This window comes from Mycteria americana, chromosome 22 (genome assembly GCF_035582795.1).
Source record: "Mycteria americana isolate JAX WOST 10 ecotype Jacksonville Zoo and Gardens chromosome 22, USCA_MyAme_1.0, whole genome shotgun sequence".
NCBI classification, from domain to species: Eukaryota; Metazoa; Chordata; class Aves; order Ciconiiformes; family Ciconiidae; genus Mycteria; species Mycteria americana.
In genome coordinates, this window is record NC_134386.1 from 7,901,503 (window position 1) to 7,926,333 (window position 24,831).

The 24,831-nt window shown below is 43.3% G+C and overlaps 1 protein-coding gene across 1 annotated transcript; it reads right to left on the minus strand.

Annotated features, from left to right (window-relative positions):
• Positions 1-1,657: 1,657 nt before the first annotated feature.
• Positions 1,658-18,479, minus strand: LOC142419921 (olfactory receptor 10A2-like). The gene is given in 10 exon segments (XM_075523347.1): positions 1,658-1,723; positions 4,180-4,206; positions 6,256-6,819; positions 6,821-7,120; positions 11,166-11,255; positions 11,872-11,924; positions 12,238-12,290; positions 13,542-13,650; positions 14,768-14,835; positions 18,424-18,479. Coding segments are annotated over 10 exon segments (1,386 nt in total).
• Between the last annotated feature and the right edge of the window lie 6,352 nt (positions 18,480-24,831).

Sequence of the window (24,831 nt, forward strand, 5' to 3'; positions counted from 1 at the left end):
CCATACTTTGAACATAAAGACTTAGTCTGCTTTTAAACTATTATTCAGATGCAAAAAAAAAAAGAAAAAAAAACCCAGAAAGTTGGTTTACAGCCTTCATGTCAGATAAGAAAAATCTGTGTTTGGTACTACACACTCTCAGTGAACATTATGGACCTAACTTTCTTTGATGCTGTGGAAAAGCCAAGTTGCGGTGATTGGGCAGAGAACAGAAATTCTTCAGTCACCAGTATTTGTTTCGAAGTTCAACCAAAGTTTTCATTCTGTGCAACGGAAATATATGATTTTCTTGTGCCTTTTTTTTTGGTAAAAGTACTGAATACAGTTTAAATAAAACCTCTCATTCTGAAAGCATCAGAGTACAATTTATAACAATGAGTAAAATATCTTTCATCATTACCCATCCTCTTACCTTTTTTCCCCCAAAACTATTAACCATTTTCAAGCTGAATTCACAGTCACTTGAGTTTTCTTGAAACTCTCATTTTGTCCATACTTGTTAATGAGTGCTCCCACACACACGAACCATTCCTCCCACAGGAAACAAAAAAAACTTCACCTGCAATAAGGGGTTATTCAGTATTTACATGTTTCATTTTCATGTGCCTTGGCATAACACACAATAGAGTGCCAAAGAGAGAAGCAAGAATGATGTTTCTCCATGAGAGAGGAGTAATCAGGAGACAAGGGTGTCCAAAACATAGGCAGAGGCAGTGACAGGGTGCAATCCTGCAGCACACACGAAAGGTTAGCAGAACAGGCCCAGCGATATTAGCAGGTTCCTTTGAGGGCCAGTGATCATCTGATAAATGCAAGGTGACAAGTCAGGTTCAAGGTCAATCCAGGAAGCCTAGCAACAAGTCAGGAAGAGCAGGTGACAGGGCTAGGCACAGGACTGATAACAGCACAGCTCACGCAAGTGGGAGGGGTACCTTACAGCACAGCTCACACAAGTCGGGGGAAGAACACCCAGGCCTGAGCTTATGTGGAGCTGCTGAAGCTATGGGCAGAGGATGAAGGTCCAAGATGAGTCTGGTCATGGCATCTATGCTCTCTTGAGGCCCTGATATATTCCAGATTTAAATTTCTGAAGAAATTCAATGGGCTTAACGTAGGGTAGGATTCAATCTGAAACAAGATGTTTAAATTAGGCATCTAAACTCAAAAGGTAAAATACTTTCACAATGTTTGATGTTTACATTGTCAATGAATAGAATGTATGAAGTGGTTTCATTTCATCTAGAGATCATTTTCCATACAGCACAGGTCTGACTGAATCCAAGGCTGCTCATGGATAGCCTGAACCCCCCTTACACAACACTAAGTCTCTCATGTAATGTCCCTTTCCCAGTTCCTTGCTCCTGCCATGACTCTGTGTTCAAATTACCACAAGTGGAAAATGTAAAGAAGGCCTAAATCTAGAAACAACCATCTCATCTCCTGTTACCATGGACTGTGTCACAAGCATATATAGGATATACAGTTCTTTACTAATGTATTGTTTAAGGATTTGTCTTCAATAAACACGTCCCAGTGAATAAGGGCAAGGAGAGTGAGGACTGTGTAAACCACAGGGGAAAAGCTCTGCACAGAAATTAAAGAGAATCTGAATTGGCCAAAAAGAAGGAGCCTAAGCATTTGAAATATAATTTTCCCTTTACTTCATCAGGGGAACAACATCATGTCTCGGTCTGCTCAAAGGGTTGAGAAGCAGGAGAGCAGTCTGTTTAGAACAGTATCACCAATGAAACATAAAAAGGCTTTACTAGGGAGCTGCAGCCATTTCTATTTAGCTTTATATATGCTAAATAGCTATATATAAATACATAGCTATATATAAATCTATAGCATACATTTATATATGCTTTCAGGCTTTATTCAAATATAACATGAGCCTCTATTTGCATTTGGTTTTCCCACCCTGAAGTTGTAGAAGCGTCTTAAAAAAATAATTTCAAATAAAACTCCTGATTTATATGTGTGCTGTGGTAATAGTAGGGGAAAAAATTAGGAGGGAAGTGAGATGAAAAGGTGTGATCTTATGGTACAGATTAGGTTTTAGTTGTCTTGCAAGGAGGGTGGGTAAACAGCACAACAAGATGCAAACTGCCCAACACTCCAGGTCCAGAAAGCAAGGAGAAGCAAGGTGTTGCTCTGCTTTCGTCCTACACAGCAGAAACAGTGTTCTGCAACAGAGCTGAATAAAAAGCTACTAAGAAAATACTGAAGAAGAGTCCACAGTTTGAATGGGAGATAGGCAAGGTGGTCCCTTCAAATAATCAGCTAGGGAGTCCAGTGGATATACACACAGGAAAATGATGTGTTCATAGGCAAGTCTTTGACACGTTTCCTTCTCACATCCCCAAGCTGTATTTTTGTAATGCAAAGAAGAACAAGGGAGCAGCACTGTCCATCAGCTCCTAGCCAGGGACAAAAGGACACATCCATATTTAACTCCTCTTTCAAGGGCTGAGGAAGCAGAAAAAGGGTTAAAGGTTAACCTGCTAGCTAAGGAATAATCCAGTTCTTAAATCTCTGTCAGTGCAGATGAGTCTATTTCTCTGTGCTTTCTGTAAAGATACCTGGAGTAGACAGTTGATCTAGTTTGTGAGGGTATCTGGCTAGCAGCTATTCAGCATTAAAGGGGGGTGTGCGTGGGAGACAGAGAAGAGAAAATTGAGGAAACTTAAATTTCTGGACACACAAACCCTAATGAGGAGATAGCTGAGACAACAAAAACTACTAGAACTCATCCTGGACGTTCCCTGAGGAAGCCTGGAAACTGCTGTGACAACTGTTGCACCTTTACTAGCTGCTTGTTGCTGTGCTCTGCCCCCCTCTCCCCCCCCGCTGGGAAACCCACATGCTTAAGGAGAACAAATGTGTGCTCTTTTTGCAGAAAGTGTCAGAGAACTGGTCCATGATATTGAACAGATATAATCTGTGGGGTCTGGTGGAGCAGCATGGATCTTTGAAAGTCTGGCTTGTTCAGGACTCAATATAAGGTAAGACACACAGCTGCAGTAGGTTTTTTGTCTTGCACAAGAAAAACACTTTTGAAGGGCTGGAGGAAGAACAATACCAAAAGGAATTTAAGAAGAGCAACACTGTTCAGTGTCTACGGATGGGACATAATGAAGCTTCACAAGTTACAGACTGCATAATTAGGAAGGAAAAAAGCATACCTGTAGGGAATTGCTGCCTGAATACCAATTGTACATTCGAATGCATTAGACAGAAATCCACTCCCAGATTCCACTGCCTTGAAAGACAAAAAAAGCAGCACTGTGGGCTACTGAAATTGGTAAATCACAGAGGCTAGGAGGTGACAGTGAGTACATGCATCTGTTCTTGCAAGCAGCTTTAGCTAATAGGAATACAGATACTCTTCCACTGTGGCAGCCTCATTTGAATGGCATAATAGATATTAGGATTTAAAATTATTGACATCAGGTTTTTATGCTTAAAATGTTAGAGGAAGATATACCATCCCAGATCTACCAGCTTGGGAGAGGTGAGACTGCACTGCTCCATGTCCATGGGTCTAACCAGTAGAGAGGCTGAAGATGTGTTCCCAGCAGGTACACACACAAATGCACCTAGGTATACTACATATACACTACATATACACACACACATATATATATATACACACACATATTCATGGTCAGCCACACAGATCACAGACAGACACTCAGAGCACTCACACAAACACAGACAGCATCAACAGCCTCATCCTGCTCCCTTCTCTGGCTGGACAGAACGGAAGTGTACTGGTGAGAATATATACATATATAGATATGTACAAGGTGGATCCCTTCAGTAGCTGGGCTCAGACACTCAGTCTGCCCAGTAGGATCCCCTGGATCCCATTCTCCCCAGTTGCTGGCATCTGGATATATGATCCCCTGAGGCCATGGCCCTACTCCAGTTGCTGGTACAGACTGTTGCAAACACACACAGATCTGGCCAGGACTCTCCAAGTCCCAACAGCTGACCCTGCTGTGACCCCTATAGACCCACAGGCACTCTCACACTCAGAGCCCACTGGGATTCCCCTGGTCCCATAGCTAACCCCGCTGTGCTCTTGCCCCTATACACACACAGGTGCTTCCATACCAAGAGCTGCCCTTAGAGATCCTCTCACCCCTTTCCTACCAGGCCATGTAATCTACTCACCAGCTCATCCAGGTTGATTTTCCATAGCTATCAATCACACACTCACTTGCACACCTGCACTCACTCCAGTCGCTGCCCCATGGACACATGGACCTTCTGACCCATGGTCTGGCTCCAGGTGCTGCACTCACACCCCCATACACACATGTGCACACTGAGGAGGGAGCTCTCACCCATGACAGAATCAGGAAGGTGTTTTATAAGAAGACAGCTTAGACTGTGCTGATCAGGGCAGAACATGGCCAGAAAAGTGCACTTGCAAGCCAACTATTTACACAACAGCCCCTTTTTTATCCCCTTCCCCCTCTATTTTCCCACTGTTGTTCCTTCCCAAACCATCTAGACCTTCCCTTGTCCCGCCTCTAGTTCCTCCCCTAAGTATCCCATAATAAGTCCTGTATGATCCCAAACTGCTTTTCCCCTGCATCCCATAATGTGTCCCAGCCCTAGGCAGCAATGCCCCTTAGTCCCAAAGGTGATCCGGAAAGCTGCTCCCGATGACTCATGGTGATGGGTGTCATACCTGGACACTGGGGCTGAAGGCTTGGCTGGGACAGCTCTGGGAGGGGCCTGGACATAACACTCCTTCCTCAGGGTCTTTGATTTGGGTTCCCACTGCCACTGTGTGTATCTGTGCTCCTCTAGGCTTGTGCAAATCGGCCTTTGACGGGTTGATGGCCCCTGTGATGGGCCTGGGAACAGCCCAGCAGGCTGTTATTTGGGCTCCCTTCCTGCCATTGTCTCTCTCAGCTCTTTTGTGGGTGCACAGAGGAGCTTTATCATATAGCCTAACACAAAAAGTCACAGTGTATCACCATCACCCCATAGTTTCTACTCAAAAACACTCTTACATCTTCCCATGCCTATTATCAATGTATGCAACACATACTTTTCATATCACGTTAAAATACTATCATGAATGAGTACCACACATATTATGACTGAGTACCATACAGTTCTCATCGTGTTTCTTGCATTTTGTGCTGTAAAAATACTAAAGAAATGAACCATGGAGGCCTTGTCCAAGAGCTATACATTGATGACTTGCATAATCCTCTGTAGACAGTATTTGCTCTGAAGGGTGTGGATGCTGATTAGTTGCAGCACCAGTCAATGATCTCCAAGCTGGATGCTTTTAAGAAAATACATCTAGCCAAACATAATTTGTTATACCTTTTCATAGACGTATACATACCAATATATACACTAGTATGTAAAAATACCTATGTGTATGTATGTACATGTATAAATCTATATACATATGTAGTCTCTCTCTACATATACATATGTGTATGAATCACCTCTTTGTACCTTAAAGTTGGTCTGCACTTTCTTTATGATAGTAATGCATTTCTGATTGCTTTCCCATTGCCAAAGAAATCAGAAAGCAAAAAATTCTGAGTTTGTGAACTTCATCTGTTAGATATTTAAATCTAATCCAGTCACTCTGGATGGATTACTGTAACCAGAAATGAACATCTCTGATAGCCATGTTAGTCTTCTTTCTTAAGTCAATGACGAGAAATAGATACTGCTAAAGTATCTGTATTCCTCTGTTTATCTTTGACAAGTAACTTACAGCAGGATTACCCTCCAGAAGTGACTGTTTCTTCCCATTATCCATAAAGGGATCATTCTTTGATTGACTTAGACTTGAAGGTCAAATTTTAGGCAGTTAAAATTCAGTAGGAGTTGATCTCATGGAGATGGCTTGTCCCAGCTAACATCTGCAAATGATGGGAAAGCAAAGCAGATGAGAACCCCAAAACAGGATGTATATGATTATGTTTCTTTTTTTCTTTCCTTCCTTTTTATTTCACAGTGGTAAAAATATTACAAAGGAAATAATAGTGATTTTTTTGTTGTTGTTTAAAACCTGGAAAATCTGGAAATTTATGAAAAGGGTGAATAAATAAAAACATACTGGACTTATGCATAGGCAGACACACTTGCAAGGTTTGGGATATTTATTCAGCTGTCATTTAATTGAATATAATATTAATTGTGTTTAACTTTACAGATTGTCTGATACTTCTGAAATTGCTACTGGAAAAATGATAATGTTGTGAGTCTTACTGATAACATTTTGCTGCCAAAAGCTCTCTGTAGTGCTTCCCTTACGTCACTGTTCCTGAGGTTGTAGATGATGAGATTGAGTATTGGTGTAATGACTGTGCAAGAAAGAGACACAAGCTTTTTGTTATTTGGTGAGAGCCTTGACTTGGGATATAAATGAATTAAGCAGGTTGTACTGTACAACAGAGTGACAACCATGAGATGAGCAGCACATGTGGAGAACACATTTTGCCTGCTTTCAGCCATGGGCATCTGCACAACGGTATAGATGAGGTAGAAGCAGGAGATGGTGATTAGGATAAATGGGAGCACCATGATAAGCAGACTGGCAATGAACACCAGAAGCTTGATTATGTAGGTATCTGAGCACACCAATTTCAGTACAGGTGAGATGTCACAGAAGAAATGGTTGACTTCGTTTGACTTGCAGAAAGGCATGCTGAATAGCCAATCAGTGAGCCCAACTGCTACAGGGAATCCAGAAAGCCAAGCTACTGCTGACATTTGTCTACATGTCTTTTTGGTCATGATGAGAGCATAGTATAATGGGTGGCAAATTGCTACATATCATGTGGTCACAAGCCATGATCGCTAACAGGAAACACTCAGATGTGATAAAGAGTATGATAAAGTTCAATTGCAAAGCACAAGCTGTGAAAGAAGAGGTCTTCCTTTCTGACAACAAATTTACCAGCATTTTTGGCACAATATCTAACCTGTAGCAGATCTCAATCAAAGACAAATTCTTAAGAGAATAGTACATAGGCATATGAAGGACAGGGTCAACAGCTGCAATGAGGAAAATGAGAATGTTTCCCATCATAGTGACTGTGAAGACCGAGAGAACTACCGCAAAGTGTAAGAGCTGGAGTTAGGCAAGATGAGTGAAACCCAGCAGGATGAAGTGAGTCACTCTTGTGATGTTTCCCAAATTCAGATCTTCTTCATTCTCCATCTGAAGAAAAAATAAATGCAGCAGTTTAAGCCACTGTGATGATGTTGCAGATGAATATATTCAGAAATTGACAATGGAATAATAAAATAAGATGGGCTGATTGTAGTTCAAGTAGCTTTTTATAAGCCACCTGAACAGACTTAGTGAAATACCAGTATTTTTCAGTTTGAAGGTCTAGATATTCATCCACAACCTGACACATAAACATATTCAGAAGCACACACCCAAATACCCTTCTATATCTAAACGACTCACATAAGCAATCACTCAGAGATACAGGCATGCAGTTATATGTACACACATGCAATCACACAGAAACACAAGTGTGTTTATGCATCTGGATGCAGAATCCCCACTCTCCCTTCTATCCCCCTCATGCTTACTTCTATAGGTGCATCAACACACTCACTCTCAAGAATTCCAGAAGCAAATACATAACCCCTTTATGTTCATATCTATAGGAACAACCAAAGCTATAGTATTGCTCAGTATGGGCAATAGCTTTCCCCTTAAGTAGTCCTAATGAATATAGCATGGTTGCAATCTAACGGGATGTGGGAAGAAAAACTCTAAATTGTCTTTCGCATCCACGTCCTGCCTCCCGGACAGCAGACTTTGACCTGTTCAGGACACTGGTTGAGAGAGTCCCTTGGGAGACAGTCGTGAAGGGCAAAGGGGCCCAGGAAGGCTGGGCATTCTTCAAGAAGGAAGTCTTAAAGACGCAGGAGCAGGTTGTCCCCATGTGCGGTAAGACAAACCAGCGGGGAAGACGACCAGCCTGGCTGAACAGGGAGCTTTTGCTGGGACTCAGGAAAAAAAAGAGAGTTTACCACTTTTGGAAAAAGGGGCAGGTAACTCAAGAAGAGTACAGGGACCTGGTCAAGTCATTCAGAGAGGAAATTAGAAATGCAAAAGCCTAGCTAGAACTCAATCTGGCCACTGTTGTAAGAAATAATAAAAAATGTTTTTACAAACACATTAACAACAAAAAGAGAGCCAAGGACAATCACCCACCTTCATTGGATGCGGGGGGGGGGACATGGCCACCAAGGATGAGGAAAAGGCTGAGGTACTTAATGCCTTCTTTGACTCAGTCTTTAATAGATAGGCCAGTTATCCCCAGGGAATTCAGCCCCCTGAGCTGGAAGACAGGGACGGAGAGCAGAATAAACACCCCATAATCAAGGAGGAAGCAGTTAATGACCTGCTGTGCCACCTGGACACTCACAAGTCTATGGGGCTGGATGGGATCCACCTGAGAGTACTGAGGGAGCTGGTGGAGGAGCTTGCCAAGCCACTCTCCATCATTTATCAGCAGTCCTGGTTAACAGGGGAGGTCCCAGACGACTGGACGCTTGCCAATGTGACGCCCATCTACAAGAAGGGACAGAAGGTGGATGCAGGGAACTACAGGCCTGTCAGCCTGCTCTCGGTACTGGGGAAAATTATGGAGCAGTTCATCCTGAGTGCGCTCAACAGGCATGTGCAGGCCAACCAGGAGATCAGGCCCAGCCAGCATGGGTTCATGAAAGGCAGGTCCTGCTTGACCAACCTGATCTCCTTCTACGACCAGGTGACCCGCCTAGTGGATGAGGGAAAGGCTGTAGGTGTTATCTACCTGGACTTTAATAAAGCCTTTGAATGCTGTCTCTCACAGTATTCTCCTAGAGAAGCTGAAGGCTCATGGCTTAGGTGGGTGTGCTCTTCGCTGGGTTAAGAACTGGCTGGATGGCCAAGCCCAAAAAGTTGTGGTGAATGGAGTTAAATCCAGTTGGCGGCCGGTCACAAGTGGTGTTCCCCAGGGCTCTGTGTTGGGGCCGCTCCTGTTTAATATCTTTATCAATGATCTGGACGAAGGGATCGAGTGCACCCTCAGTAAGTTTGCAGATGACACCAAGTTGGGTGGGAGTGTTGATCTGCTTGAGGGGAGGAAGGCTCTGCAGAGGGATCTGGACAGGCTGGATCGATGGGCCGAGGTCAATTGTATGAGGTTCAACAAGGCTAAGTGCAAGGTCCTGCACTTGGGCCACAGCAACCCCATGCAACGCTACAGGCTTGGGGAAGAGTGGCTGGAAAGCTGCCTGGCAGAGAAGGACCTGGGGGTGCTGGCTGACAGCCAACTGAACATGAGCCAGCAGTGTGCCCAGGTGGCCAAGAAAGCCAACAGTATCCTGGCTTGTATCAGGAATACTGTGGCCAGCAGGACTAGGGAAGTGATCGTGCCCCTGTACTCAGCCCCGGTGAGGCCGCACCTTGAATACTGTGTTCAGTTTTGGGCCCCTCACTACAAGAAGGACATTGAATAGCTGGATCGTGTCCAGAGAAGGGCAACGAAGGTGGTGGAGGGTCTAGAGCACAAGTCTTATGAGGAGTGGCTGAGGGAACTGGGACTGTTTAGTCTGGAGAAGCAGAGGCTGAGGGGAGACCTTATTGCTCTCTACAACTACCTGAAAGGAGGTTGTAGAGAGGTGGGTGTCAGTCTCTTCTCCCAAGTAACTAGCGATAGGATGAGAGGAAATGGCCTCAGGTTGCGTCAGGGGAGGTTTAGATTGGTGATTAGGAAAAATTTCTTTACTGAAAGGGTGGTCAAGTATTGGAACAGGCTGCCCAGAGAGGTGGTGGAGTCACCATCCCTGAAGGAGTTCAAAAAACATGTAGATGTGGCACTTCAGGACATGGTTTAGTAGGCATGGAGGTGTTGGGTTGACGGTTGGACTAGATGATCCTAGAGGTCTTTTTCAACCTTAATGATTCTATGATTCTATGATTTACTTATGGTCCAAAACAAAACCCCATCTTTCATTATGCTGAAGCTGCCGGGGCTGAATAATGTTTTTGAGATAAAGTTCTGAACCTCACAATGAGATCAAAGGATATTTTGAGCTATGAGGTTGAGGAGAAAAGAGAAAGAGATGGAGTTCTGCGCTGCTGGTATCAGCAAGACACCCTGATTTAAGCCACATGGTAAGGATATGCTAATCTTTACTGCAAATTTTTTTTTCCAATATTTTATTAGCCTTAAAATAATGATTCTTTTTTTTAATTTCCACTGCCATTAAACTTGACTGGATATTTTTAAAATTTTTTTATACTTATTTTTAAAAGAAGAAAGAAAAGGCTTTTCAGTTACTAGAAAATGGTTTCTAATATCTTTTTACCCCTTTTTTTTCTGATAAGTTGTATGAGACAAGGCAAAAAACTAAAATTAAATATTTTTTCTTTGCATAAGACAGTTGAAAATGAAAGATGTTTTTGTGTTTTAAAATAGAATGTTTTAATAAAGAAGAAAACTAAGAGAAGGCAAAAACTATGTACAGAAATGTTGTAAACACAGAAATGTAAAATGACATTTCACATTCCTATCTATTTTCAAAGAAAAATATAATACAGCTTTTTCTTATTCATTTTTGGTCTGGAAGGAACTTACCATGTTAATTCATTTACCATTTCTCGGTGGGTAAGTGTAGCTACTGTAGAACATCATCAGACTTTCACTGTGTCATACTCAAAGACTTTTATGAAATTGTATGAGAGTTTCCCTGTTCATCTTTTATACATCCCTTGTTCTTGTGTTTCCGCCTTATCAGTAAATAACCCTGACTACACCTGAAAAGCTCTAGATTGTCTCATGATTCATGTCATTTCTCTCTTGGGAAAAAAAATGGCATTTCCCTTTATCCAGCTGGTCTTAATAATTTGCAAAATAACTCCCTTAGCATTTTTCCTAGAGGTACTTAAAATGTGGTTGTGGGAGGATCTTAAGAGTAATGTTTATTTTTAGACATTTACAACATTTTTAGACATTACCACAAGAAAGTTGTATAAGGACAAAGAACTATCTTGAGAGTAGAATATTCAGGAGAGAAAACACATCTAACTTCCATTTTATTGCCACTTATTTGCCACTCAAGAATGGTAAGCATTTCATATAGGTCCTGTGTCTTATCTACCAAACCTGCTCAATTGTCCCAGATGTCATAATGTGTTTAAACTGGCAATAGATGCCTTTCTTAGCAAAATGAAACTTGCTGTACCTATCTAGATTCTATTTGTTGACAACAGAGACACAATACAGGACAGTTTCTTGACTGACTGAACAGGCACACAAATATATCCGATAGGCACTACTCAAAGTAGATGTCTCAGTGTGTGATTTACCTCCACAGAAAATGCCTCATGTTACCTATTTTCTGTATACTGTAGATATGCTGGTACATATAGCTCTAAGAACTCTCATTCAGGCTTCTTGAGGAGTAATTCAGGTCATCATGGCTAGCATAAGCTGTCCTTCCAGGAACAGAGCAACTCCAGACAAGTCAGTGTGCAAGACAGATAAAATGAAGACGGGCCTGTTCTTCAGGACCACACAGCTACATGCAGCCTCACTGAATGTGGTGATTCCCTAACTAACAAACACTTCCTGTAAAGACATGCCACCATAGAACAAGCAGAAGGATTTGACCTCCCATGAGATACAGCAGGAAAGAGAAGGTAAGAAGAGGTGGAGAAGAGAAAAGGAAGAACAGTAAATGGAAGGCAATAGGGAGACATGTCAGGGGGAACCATGATTGCACACCATCATCCTCCCTTAGTCTTTCTTACTTTTGTAGTCTACACAGGCAAAGGACATGGCTATGGCACAAGTTTGGGAATGTTGTTACAGTTTCCTTCCTCAGCATCTGCAGGAGCATTATGGAAGTTCTGAACCACTCAGCTAGGGAAGAGCAATGGTTCTATGCAATCACACTTTGTTTACACTCAATGCTTACACCACAAGCCAGGGACAACATCCTGTCTTGGGGGAAAGTGACAGCAGCAAAGTCCAATGACCTCACTATCACCCAGAAAAATAGTCTTGTAAGAAAACCACAGTACCCTCATCTCTCTTTTCAAGGGTGTTGGGTTAAATGATGTCTTTGCAAGGATAATACCATCTTTGAAAGACAGTGGCAATGAGCAGAATTCCCAAATGACTGGAAAAAGAAAAAATTCACACCCATTTTCCAGATGGGCAAGAAAGAGAATACAGGAAACTACCTCATTCTCCAGCAAGCTTATGGAGCAAATATTCCTGGAAGCCCTATCCAGGCACAAAAATGACAAGACAGTGATTGGGAACAGCCAGCATGGATCACTCAAGGGAAAATCATGCCTGAATAGCCTGGTTTGCTAAGAAAACACTTTGGAATTTCTTAAATTAGCTGGAATTTAAGGAATTTCTTAAAAACCCACAAAAAAACCCACACCCTCAAACCCAACAAGACTAAACAAAAAGGACCCTCCTTTGTGATGTTTACATGGAAACAGGCCACAGTTTCTAGTCCTGACTGGCTTAAATCTATCCTACCCGTACCATGAGGATTAAAGAGTAAACTGTTCTCTTCTCCATGTATGTGTTTCCTTAAGTAGCAGCTATTTAGCTCTCTCCAAATGGAAAACCAGGATGGAAAGCGCATCTAGACACCTAACTTGAATAAGCAGCTAAGCACCACACAGCTGCTCGCTCACTTCCCCCCCTCAGCAGAACGAGGCAGATAATTGGAAGAGTAAAAGTGAGAAAAGTTGAGATAAAGGCACTTTAATAGGTAAAGAAAAAGCTTGCTGGGCAAGTAAAGCAAAATAAGGAATCCATTCACCTTTTTCCATCAACAGGGAAGTGTTTAGCCATTTCCAGGAAAACAGGGCTTCATTACACATAACAGTTGCTTGGGAAGACAAACACCATAACTGAACATCCCCCACTTCCTCCTTCTTTTCCCCAGCTTTTATTGCTAAGCAAGATGTCATATGGTATGGAATATCCCTTTGGTCAGTTGGGGTCAGCTGTCCTGGCCCTGTCCCCTCACAGCTTCTTGTGCACCCCAAGCCTACTCACTGGCAAGGCAGTGTGAGAAGCAGAAAAGGCCTTGATGCTGTGGAAGCACTGCTCAGCAATAACTAAAACATTGGTGTGTTATCAACACTGTTTTAGTCACAAATCTAAAACAGAGCACCATATGAGCTACTATGAAGAAAATTAACTCTATCCCAGCCAAAACCAATATAACAGTGCAGACGATCAGAGGATCAGTGCCCTCAAACAAAACAATTGGCAGTTTGGGCAAGTTCTGAGAACTCCTTTGTTGTGAGAGCTATTTTATTAAATCCACACAAGAGACAGAGTGAGATCCATCATGTCAACAATGCATATGATCACAGTGAATTATCTGCTACACGATGGTTGATTTTCTGGTTGTACATAGGAAGATAATGGCATGTAAAGGCAAGGACTTACCCCAGTAAAGTCTGCATATGGTCATTTCAGTAACTTTCTAGACTCCATTGACTCTACCTTGGGGAGGAATTGATGCACCTTGACTGCCTGGTGCCTTTTAAATGACCTATAATGTATCCTTTGGCTTCCAGCTGCTGCTCCAGAGGGATGTGGTTCTTCTGTAAGTCTTATGTGACAAATCAGGTTGGACAGGACCTCTGATGTCCTCTGATTCACTCAGAGCATGGCCAACTTAGATCAGATTGCTTAAGGCCTTGGCCAAGCCTCCTTTCATTATCTCCAATCACGGAGATTCTATCATCGTATCTGCTAGCTTTGGACTGCTAAAGTGATCTATGTGATAGAATGAAGCACAGACTGGAGAAAAAAATCAGTTTGTAGGTTAAGGGACCCATGTCGGGACCCGTATGTTGGTGTCTATGTGTAGGATAGATGTTGAAGGTCCTGTGGTCATTGGTGTTCTTAGGTTGGATTCAATTGACTAAACATAGGGTTCTAATGACATTTCTAGGTCTGTGGGATGATCAATACCACTCAGAATATTTCAGCTTCTCCAGAAGGATGAAGGTTTCCCATAACCCCTGTGTAATATCTGATAGTCTCTTGCAGATATGTCAGATACCCGAGGTCAACTAACTAGACACTGTACACTTCTTTCTAGACACCTGGCTTGTTCCTCTAAGGTAAGGAGAAAAAAACCACCAACTGTGACAGCAGCTATAACTGTTCTTTCTTAGCTTTAAATTATTGTAAATTATTCAGAAACATTTTCCTCAAAAGACAAAAACAATGTTCTGCTTGCCACAAGCTTTAATACAATAGACAAAGAACAAAGTGGTTTTAGTTAATTTATTGTGTATTTATTTCAAAATCAGCAGCGCCAAATCTGACCAGGCAAGCCACAAGATAAATGAGCTAGCATCGGTGAACAAACTCAGCCTTTATGAGAACCCCTGAGAAGGTGGTATCAAAAGGAAGGGCAGGTAAGGATGGTCCAAATGTGAAAGGGAGGTCAGAATAATAAGAATGGGGACAAAATATTCTAAGACCCCCGTTAAAAGGGATCAGTCTCACGCAAAAAGACACCCTGACAGATAGGAGTGAGATCCAGAACAGACATTTATGGGCCTCCCCACAAGGAATAGGGTTTATGAGAGGCCAGTTAGACAGATTCCCTATACCCACTTTACAGAAACTATAGGATAATAGTGAGAGGGACTGCACCTGCAGCCTGAATATTGGGAATGTGCTAGAGGAAATTGCTGTGTCTGCTGCATCCTCACCTTTGGGAAAGTAACGGAGGAACTCCCAGCTTCCAGCCCAGGGAGTTTTGATGACCTGTCTGAAGTGCCTGAAATTTTTGGAATTAATATTAGTAAAAGTCCTCGTATACCTTTGGTGGTAAATGATAAACATTCTGTCCCTTTTCTCATGGACACAGGAGCCTCAATACCCATCATTAAAGCTAGGGACACCCCTGGATTGATCCAGATAACTCAAGAAAGGATTTATATAACATGGATCTCTGGGAAAGAGAAAAGCTCCCAGTAGCTATGATAAAGTTAACCCTGCCAAATGGAATATTGCTGAAACCCATAATGATGGTAAGGACCTTAAATATATTAGGTATGGCTATATTAAAATTCCAGACCATTAGTACTGCATTAGGCATTGGGTGCCAAACCATCGGATTCAAAACTCCACGGTCTCTATAGATAAAATTGCAACTGAGAGGTCTACTGCCTGTTACAGGCCACACCTAAATTACCCCAAAGTGCCCTGATTCATGTACGACAATATTGTATTAGCCCTAAAGACACACTAGGCGTAACTACTTTTATTCAGGATTTAGAATCGGCGGGGAAGAAGACCGGCCTCAGTGGGGAAGAAGACTGGCCTGGCTGACTAGAGAGCTCTGGCTCGAGCTCAGGAAAAAGAGGAGAGTCTACAACCTCTGGAAGAAGGGGCAGGCAACTCAGGAGGACTACAAAGGTGTAGCAAGGCTGTGCAGGGAGAAAATTAGAAGGGCCAAAGCTGAGCTAGAGCTCAATCTGGCTGCTGCTGTAAAAGACAACAAAAAACACTTCCTCAAATACATTAGCAGCAAAAGGAGAGGTAAGGAGAATGTCCAGCCCCTAGTAGATGGGGGAGGGAACACAGTGACCAAGGATGAGGAAAAGGCTGAGGTACTTAATGCCTTCTTGCCTCAGTCTTTAATAGCAGGGCCAATTGTTCTCTGGGTACCCAGCCCCCGGAGTTGGAAGATAGGGATGGGGACCAGAATGGAGCCCCCATAATCCAGGGGGAAATGGTTAGTGACCTGCTGCACCACTTAGACACTCACAAGTCTATGGGGCCTGATGAGATCCACCCGAGAGTACTGAAGGAACTGGCAGAAGTGCTCACCAAGCCCCTTTCCATCATTTACCAGCAGTCCTGGCTAACTGGGGAGGTCCCAGCTGACTGGAGATTAGCTAATGTGACGCCCATCTACAAGAAGGGCCGGAAGGAGGACCCGGGGAACTACAGGCCTGTCAGCCTGACCTCGGTACCGGGGAAGCTGATGGAGCAGGTCATCCTGAGTGCTATCACACGGGATGTAGATGATAACCAAGGGATCAAGCCCAGCCAGCATGGGTTCAGGAAAGGCAGGTCCTGCTTGACCAACCTGATCTCCTTCTATGACAAGGTGACTCGCCTAGTGGATGAGGGAAAGCCTGTGGATGTTGTCTATCTAGACTTCCGTAAAGCCTTTGACACGGTCTCCCACAGCATTCTCCTGGAGAAACTGGCTGCTCATGGCTTGGACGGGTGTACTCTTCGCTGGGTTAAGAACTGGCTGGATGGCCGGGCCCAAAGAGTGGTGGTGAATGGAGTTTACTCCAGTTGGCAGCCGGTCACAAGTGATGTTCCCCAGGGCTCTGTGTTGGGGCCAGTTCTGTGTAACATCTTTATCAATGATCTGGACGAAGGGGCTGAGTGCACCCTCAGTAAGTTTGCAGATGACACCAAGTTGTGCGGGAGTGTTGATCTGCTTGAAGGGAGGAAGGCTCTGCAGAGGGACCTGGACAGGCTGGATGGATGGGCCGAGGTCAATTGTATGAGGTTTAACAAGGCCAAGTGCAAGGTCGTGCACTTGGGCCACAGCAACCCCATGCAACGCTACAGGCTTGGGGAAGAGTGGCTGGAAAGCTGCCCTGCAGAGAAGGACCTGGGGGTGTTTGTTGACAGCTGCCTGAATATGAGCCAGCAGTGTGCCCAGGCGGCCAAGAAAGCCAATGGCATCCTGGCTTGTGTCAAAAATAGTGTGGCCAGCAGGACTAGGGAAGTGATCGTGCCCCTGTACTCGGCACTGGTGAGGCCGCACCTCGAATACGGTGTTCAGTTTTGGGCCCCTCACTACAAGAGAGACATTGAGGTGCTGGAGCGTGTCCAGAGAAGGGCAAGGAAGCTGGTGAAGGGTCTAGAGCAGAAGTCTTATGAGGAGCGGCTGAGGGAGCTGGGACTGTTTAGCCTGGAGAAGCAGAGGCTGAGGGGAGACCTTATTGCTCTCTACAACTACCTGAAAGGAGGTTGTAGAGAGGTGGGGGTCAGTCTCTTCCCCCAGGTAACAAGTGATAGGACAAGAGGAAATGGCCTCAAGTTGCGCCAGGGGAGGTTTAGTCTGGATATTAGGAAATTTTTCTTCACCGAGAGGGTTATCAAGCATTGGAACAGGCTGCCCAGGGAAGTGGTTGAGTCGCCATCCCTGGAGGTATTTAAAGGACGTTTGGATGAGGTGCTTAGCGACATGGTATAGTGGTGGTCTTGGTAGTGTTAGGTTTATGGTTGGACTCTATGATCTTTAAAGGTCTTTTCCAACCTACACGATTCTGTGATTCTGTGATTCTGTGAATGACGGTGTATTATTCAGAAAACTCATTCCCCATATAATTCTCCTGTGTGGCCTGTTCGTAAACCTAATGGTACCTGGCATTTGATGGTAAACTGAATAAAAATAGTAATAAAAATAAAACCCCTACACGCTGCCATCTCATCTATCATGTATCTTGTTTTTACTATGGAGCAAATGGCCCATCCTTGGATGGCTGCCGTGAATGTAAATGATTTGATTTTCATGGTCCCCTTAAAACCTGAGGGTCAAGAGAGATTCGCTTGGGGTCCCCCAAGGGTGAGGATTCAGTACACTTTTACCCAATTACTTCAAGGATTCAGACATAGCCCTGCACTATCAAATCAGGATTTAGCTCAGGAATTAGAACAAATCCCACTGGAACCAGGGGTGATAGTATATCAATATACAGGCGACATTTTAATTGAAGGGTATCCCTCCAATAAGGTCTAAAGAATGCATTATTGCATCATCATCCGTCTGGAAGGTAAGGGGAATGGCATCCCTGAAGTGTAAATGACAGGGACTTAGCCAAATGGCTCTATTTTTAGGCATAATTTGCTATCGTGAGCCTTTCTCTATCATCTTGCTACGTTTCTGCAATTAGACAGTAAAATAAAATGTCACAGCAAGAACATATTTGGATTTCTAAGCCTCTGGAAAAGCCATTGATGTTCCCAAGATATGATTCTCAGTTTCACTTGGAAAGCACATCTGTAGAAAGCAATATATTGCAAATTTTGAGAGGAAAAAGAGGGAAGAAACTCCATATGATTGAGCACGAGAAGAATGAATGTTTTAGTCTAAGAGATTGTGGCCATAGAAAGGAAGAGGATAGAATATTGTACCTGCAGCAATCTTTTTATACATGGAGAGATTAAAAAAAATGGTCATTAATTCCTTTATATGTTCTCTGATGGAATGATACAATAAAACTGAGTTCTCAATGTAAGAGAGAGAAAGAAAATTATTCCAGTTGGAGGAACTGTGCAGTGTGGTGATGAAGGGAGGAAAAAAGGGGTTGTCAAAGGATGATGAGGAATCTACTTCAAGAAGGTCTCAATGAGCAGCCACATGACTGCCTTATAGGGATCGTCGTACATGGCCCTTCATGAAGGCAGGAGATGGGACTAAAGAATGGATGGAGCCATGCAAGATTCTGTGGTTTTAAAAGTGTAAATTTGCAGCACCTCCAAGCCATCAGCCAATCTTAAAAGCATAAGGCTGAGTCTAGGATAAAAATCATGAGAAGTATTTACTCTGGCATTTACCTTGTCTCACTTTCAGCATTCAGAAATTAGCTCTCTGTATTTGAGATTGTTACAGTCATAGAAATGTTGGCTGGACAAGAACTCCAGGGGTCTTAACCTGGCATCTAAACAATGAGGTGAATTCTGCCTGCAAGGGTTCCTTCCATGGGCCATGGAGAGAAACAGATAGATCCAGAGTGAGTTGCGCCTCCTCCTGAAGTCAGTATATAATATATCTGTGTTGCCTAGCGAAGAAACTTACTGTGACTATTTTAAGCGTTAGGCAAATAAATCTAGTGTCCACCTGCCACAGCTTACCTCCTTCCCTTCTCTCTCCACAATTTCTCTCATTTACCATCTTTCATTGAATGAGTATTTTTCTTTCCTTTGTGAATATATATACATTTTTTTCATAATTTTGTGCATGAAATAGCTGAAAACGGACAAAAATTTTCTCTCTTGAATGTGCACTTCTCAGAGGAATGCACATCAGAAAAAAACCAGAAGCTTATGGCAGAGAGGAAAAAGCTCATGCCTTCTGAAGACACACAAGGATCAACCCCTGCTGATCTTAGGAAGGCATGACCTTCTTCATTTGAATGTGGTTTTGTTTGGCTTGTGGGTAATGAACCTACAAGTGGCAGTGAGCAGCATACGTGACCTAACAGGTGGCATATTTGGGGATAGCTGAGTTAGGACTCATCACACTGAAGAAAGCAGTTGCAATGACTGTGGTGAATAAAATCTTGTATTTAGCAAAAGAAATCTGAGGTCTTGCCTTTCTCTGTGGAGACTGGCAGCAATCTTCAAAGGCAAGGGGGGCGGGGGGAATGTGCATGCTTTGAATATCTGTACAGTGTCTGTACAGACTAATTGTACCAAGATAACAGTGCAACCGTTGTGGTTGGAAACACCCTCCAGAGTGTGCAGATGAAAAAAACCTGCATTTAAAACATCTCCCTGACATTGCAAACAAAAGCAGTTGTTTCTCATTTATTTTATTGATGCTTGCATAAAGGTTGAGCTTCTTCTGGCTAAATGTTAAGGGTGCACGTCAAGCGTGTGGTGTCTTTCTAAGAACCATAAGGTATCTGAGACATTCACATGTGGCTCATACATGCCATAGACAAAATGCCCTCCTCTCTGGTATTGCAGTGGGAAGCCTGTTGTTCCAAGAGCACTGCAGTGGCAGAACGGTTACTCTCAGGTGGAGCTGGAATTAGCTCTAATTAACTACACCAAAAATGCCTAAACCTCTCCATTGACTAGGAGCAGAGCCTTTCCAGCTCTTGTGCAGACATCTGCTTGGAGGATATATGAAATGAGGGAGGAGTCCTGGCTCAACAAGCCATGGGAGGATGATGTTGTGAGGGCATTGGTGTTAGGACTCATTTGCCCTGTTCTCTTCTGGCCATTCACAGTTCCCTGCATTGCAGCCACTTGCTTTACAGCTAATTAATAAAAATGGGCACCCACCAGAGGGCTGCTGTCACTTATGAATAAAATGGTAGCAACTCAACTCAATGTCATGATGGTGCTCTTCATCAGCAGAAGTCAAACTGAAACTGGGAAGGAGTTTTGTATTAATTGATATGTGGTGACTTCTTTGGGGTTTTTTTGTTTTTTTTTGAATTATTACTATTCCAATGTGGAAGAATTAGCAGCAATAAATTACTTAAAAGGTAGGATATACATCTCTGTTCACCAGCTCTCTGTTAATAGTCTGGTATGCATATACACATTAATGATGAAAATCTGTTTAATACATGATAACATGGAAAAAGCAATGCTATATAACTGTTTAGTTTCTTTCCTTCCAGCTCAACAGGGACAGTTCCAAGGGAATCTCATTAGTTAATTCAGCCAACATTCTTTGAAATCCATGCAATTAATTAAGGGTATCAAGGGCATTCTGCAGGGCTACTCTCAATCTATTCATCCCCTAGTCTGTATTGATATTGGGGTTTGCCCCTAACTTTATATATATTATCAAATTATATATATTCTATTGTTCAGACTGAGTCAAGTAAGCTGTAACAGCCAATGGTAGTGTAACTGTTGAGGCCAATATGGTCATTTGAGTGCCTTTGGATATACACAATATTTATAAATTCTTTTGGCATCAAACTTTTCATATTCATATGCTAGCATTCCATGGAAATTGCAGATTGCAATAGTGGCAATATTGACAAGGTGGAGCAGCCAAAGTCCTCAGCCTGCAAATCATTAATCCTAGGTGATGACTAGTATGATGCAATATGATAATTACTCAGTCCTTTTAAACACTTGTTTGTTTTTAACTTTGGAAGAGGGTAGTAGGAAAATAAATTCAGCTCCTTTGGAGTTTGAAAGTTACTCTGAGCTAAGACATTGCTGTGCATTCTCTTTTCACTAGGTCTCCAGGAAGCAAAGACAGACCTCTCAATGGCTACCAAGGTATGCTCTTTCTACCATGGGTTTCCTCTCTATTTCCTAATTCCTCTTCTGGCTGCTTCATTTTCCACATTCTATGATGCTTATGTCATGACTGTTTTATAAAATGGATGTTCTATGTACTTCATGCTAATATTACTCGGCAAAGTATTTGTAAGGACTAACTTCAATTTTTTGAGACTTCCTCTCTAGATGATTGCTAAAGAGGGTCCTCCAGGACATGAATCAGAACAAGGGTAGGATTCATCTCACCTGAATTTAAACATCTGCATTATAGATTTCTACATATGAGCTAATTCTGAATGCATTTCATAGTGGACTTAAACAGGCACCTCTGGGGTGTCTGAAATATGGTTTAGGAGTGGTATTCTAGAAGTGCTTCTTGCTCTCCACTGATGTTTAAGGGTGTCCAGGGGACTGCAGATTTCAGGCTGAAGTTGAAGGTTAAGTGAGGTGAATGCTGCCACAGGCATATACCTGATCTGTAACATAAACCTAGGAAAGTTGTATTCTTTGGGCTACTGTGAAAAATAGATCAAATTAGACATTTGTTTTTAGCCGAAAAATACACCATTGGCTCAAGGAAACCAACTGGTGGATTTCACTGAATTTGATAAATGGCTTCAACAAGAAAAAATGTTTCAGATTTGTAGTTACTATTGTGAAAAAAATGCTAACAAGTACAACAAAGTTTCTTTTTAGAAAATGGTCTGTTTTGTTCAGTCAGGAGTTTGAGGACTTTTTAATCTGGAAGAACTGAAATTTTTGTTTGCGTTCCTTCCTCTTCACTTTGTTTATTAGGTTCATAACTATTGCCTCTTTCATCCTGTATTTAAAGTGTAATACAAAAATGAGTTCCCTGATCTTCTTTATGATGCTGTTTGTTAGGTATTGACTCAGAGCAAACACTGGCTAGTCTGCAGAAAGCTGGGTCGTCTGTATGGATCCCCCATATTGATTTTCTTGCAGTGAGAAATATTCTTACCCTAAATGTGTTTCACTTTGTATGCCAGGATGGTGATGAAGTCCGACTGTCTCACGATCTCTCAGAAGGTGAAATAAAAGCCACTCGGAAGAGAAGAGAAAAAGTATTGATGTGTCTGAGAAACCTTGGGATTCATTGTGACCAGGTAAGCACTTACAGTCCTTTTAAGGAAAGAAGGATAACACTCCAGTGATGTGAATGGCACACAGAGTGCCATTTGAAGTGAGGTCCTGTCCCTAGGAAGGATCATCTGTCATCACAAGTTTTCCAGTGCAGGCTTTCTGTCCACTGCTGGGAAAGGGATTCAGGCTTGGAATTTCCAAGGAGAAAAAAGGGAGCAGGAGACTGAATTTTCAGTGGAATTCCCAGCTGCAATTCCTATATCTATCAGCTAATTCATTAATTAGTCTACTTGCCCTTGCATATATTTATATACATGCATATTTTTATAAATCTCTATGTATGTGTATATATGAATATATATGCACCATTTGGAAGACAGGCACAGTTAACCACCTGAAGGTGTTTGTATCCTAATAAGCGTGCACAGACACACATACATATCTCTAATCTCTGTGCATTCTTGTGCGCACATTCATCTCTACGTTTGAACCCTTTCATCCTCAGATGCACACCATCACATACAACGATACAGGAACAACAGCCCCTATGCTTTTTCATACGCTGTGAACACAGGCATACAATATCACTCTGCACACATCTTTGTTTGACTCCATGCTCATTTTATCCCTATGGCATGCATGGTGGGTTGACTTGTTGGCATGATTGGCAAACAGCCAAATACCCACAGAGCTGCTTGCTCACTCCCCTCTCCCATGAGACAGGGAGAAAATACAAGGAGGGTAAGAAGAGTCATGGATCAAAATAAAGACAGTTTAACAGGGAAAGGAAAAGCTGCAAAGATCTGTGCAGAGGCAAGGGGATTTATTCACTGCTTCCCATCGCCAGGGAAATGTTAGCCACTTCCTGGAAAGCAGGGCCTCAGCACATGTAACAGTTACTTGGGAAGACAAATGCCATAAACACAAACATCCCTACTTCTTCTTTCCCCTGAGCTTTTACTGCTGGGCATGATGCTATATCACAGAATCACAGAATCACAGAATCGTATAGGTTGGAAAAGACCTTTAAAGATCATCGAGTCCAACCGTAAACCTAACACTACCAAGACCACCAATACACCCTGTCCCTAAGCACCTCATCCAAATGTCTTTTAAATACCTCCAGGGATGGTGACTCAACCACTTCCCTGGGCAGCCTGTTCCAACGCTTGACCACCCTTTCAGTGAAGTAAATTTCCTACTATCCAATCTAAACCTCCCCTGGAGCAACTTGAAGCCATTTCCTCTCATCCTATCACTTCTTACATAGGAGAAGAGACCAATACCCACCTCTCTACAACCTCCTTTCAGGTAGCTGTAGAGAGCAATAAGGTCTCCTCTGAGCATCCTTTTCTCCAGACTAAACAACCCCAGTTCCCTCAGCCGCTCCGCTTCAGACTTCTGCTCTAGACCCTTCACCACCTTTGTTGCCCTTCTCTGGACACGCTCCAGCACCTCAATGTCTTTCTTGTAGTGAGGGGCCCAAAACTGAACACAGGTGCAGCTCCACTAGTGCTGAGTACAGGGGCATGATCACTTCCCTAGCCCTGCTGGCCACACTATTTTTGATACAAGCCAGGATGCCATTGGCTTTCTCGGCTACCTGGGCACACTGCCGGCTCATATTCAGGTGGCTGTCAACCAACACACCCAGGTCCTTTTCTGCCAGGCACCTTTGCAGCCACTCTTCCCCAAGCCTATAGTGTTGCATGGGGTTGCTGTGGCCCACGTGCAGGACCTTGCACTTAGCCTTGTTGAACCTCATACAATTGACCTCGGCCCATCGATCCAGCCTGTCCAGATCCCTCTGCAGAGCCTTCCTACCCTCAAGCAGATCAATATTCCTGCACAACTTGGTGTCATCTGCAAACTTAGTGAGGGTGCACTTGATCCCTTTGTCCAGATGATTGATAAAGATATTAAACAGGAGTGGCCCCAACACAGAGCCCTGGGGAACACTGCTTGTGACCGGCCGCCAACTGGAGTAAACTCCATTCACCACCACTCTTTGGGCCCGGCCATCCAGCCAGTTCTTAACCCAGCGAAGAGTACACCCATCCAATCCATGAGCAGCCAGTTTCTCCAGGAGAATGCTGTGGGAGACCGTGTCAAAGGCTTTACGGAAGTCTAGATAGACAACATCCACAGCCTTTCCCTCATCCACTAGGCAGGTCACCTTGTTGTAGGAGATCAGGTTGGTCAAGCAGGACCTGCCTTTCCTGAACCCATGCTGGCTGGGCTTGATCCCTTGGTTATCCTCTATGTGTCATGTGATGGCACTCAGGATGATCTGTTCCAGCAGCTTTCCCGGTACCAAGGTCAGGCTGACAGGCCTGTAGTTCCCCGGATCCTCCTTCCGGCCCTTCTTGTAGGTGGGTGTCACATTCGCTAATCTCCAGTCAGCAGGGACCTCCCCAGTTAGCCAGGACTGCTGGTAAATGATGGAAAGTGGCTTGGTGAGCACTTCTGCCAGTTCCTTCAGTACTCTTGGGTGGATCTCATCAGGCCCCATAGACTTGTGAGTGTCTATGGTATATGGTATGCAGCATCCCTCTAGTCAGTTTAGGTCAGCTGTCCCATCCCAACAGTGCCCTCTCCCAACCTCCTGCCCACCCCTAGCCTGCTTACATGGGGTGGAGTGCAGAGTGAGAAAGAGAGAGACAGG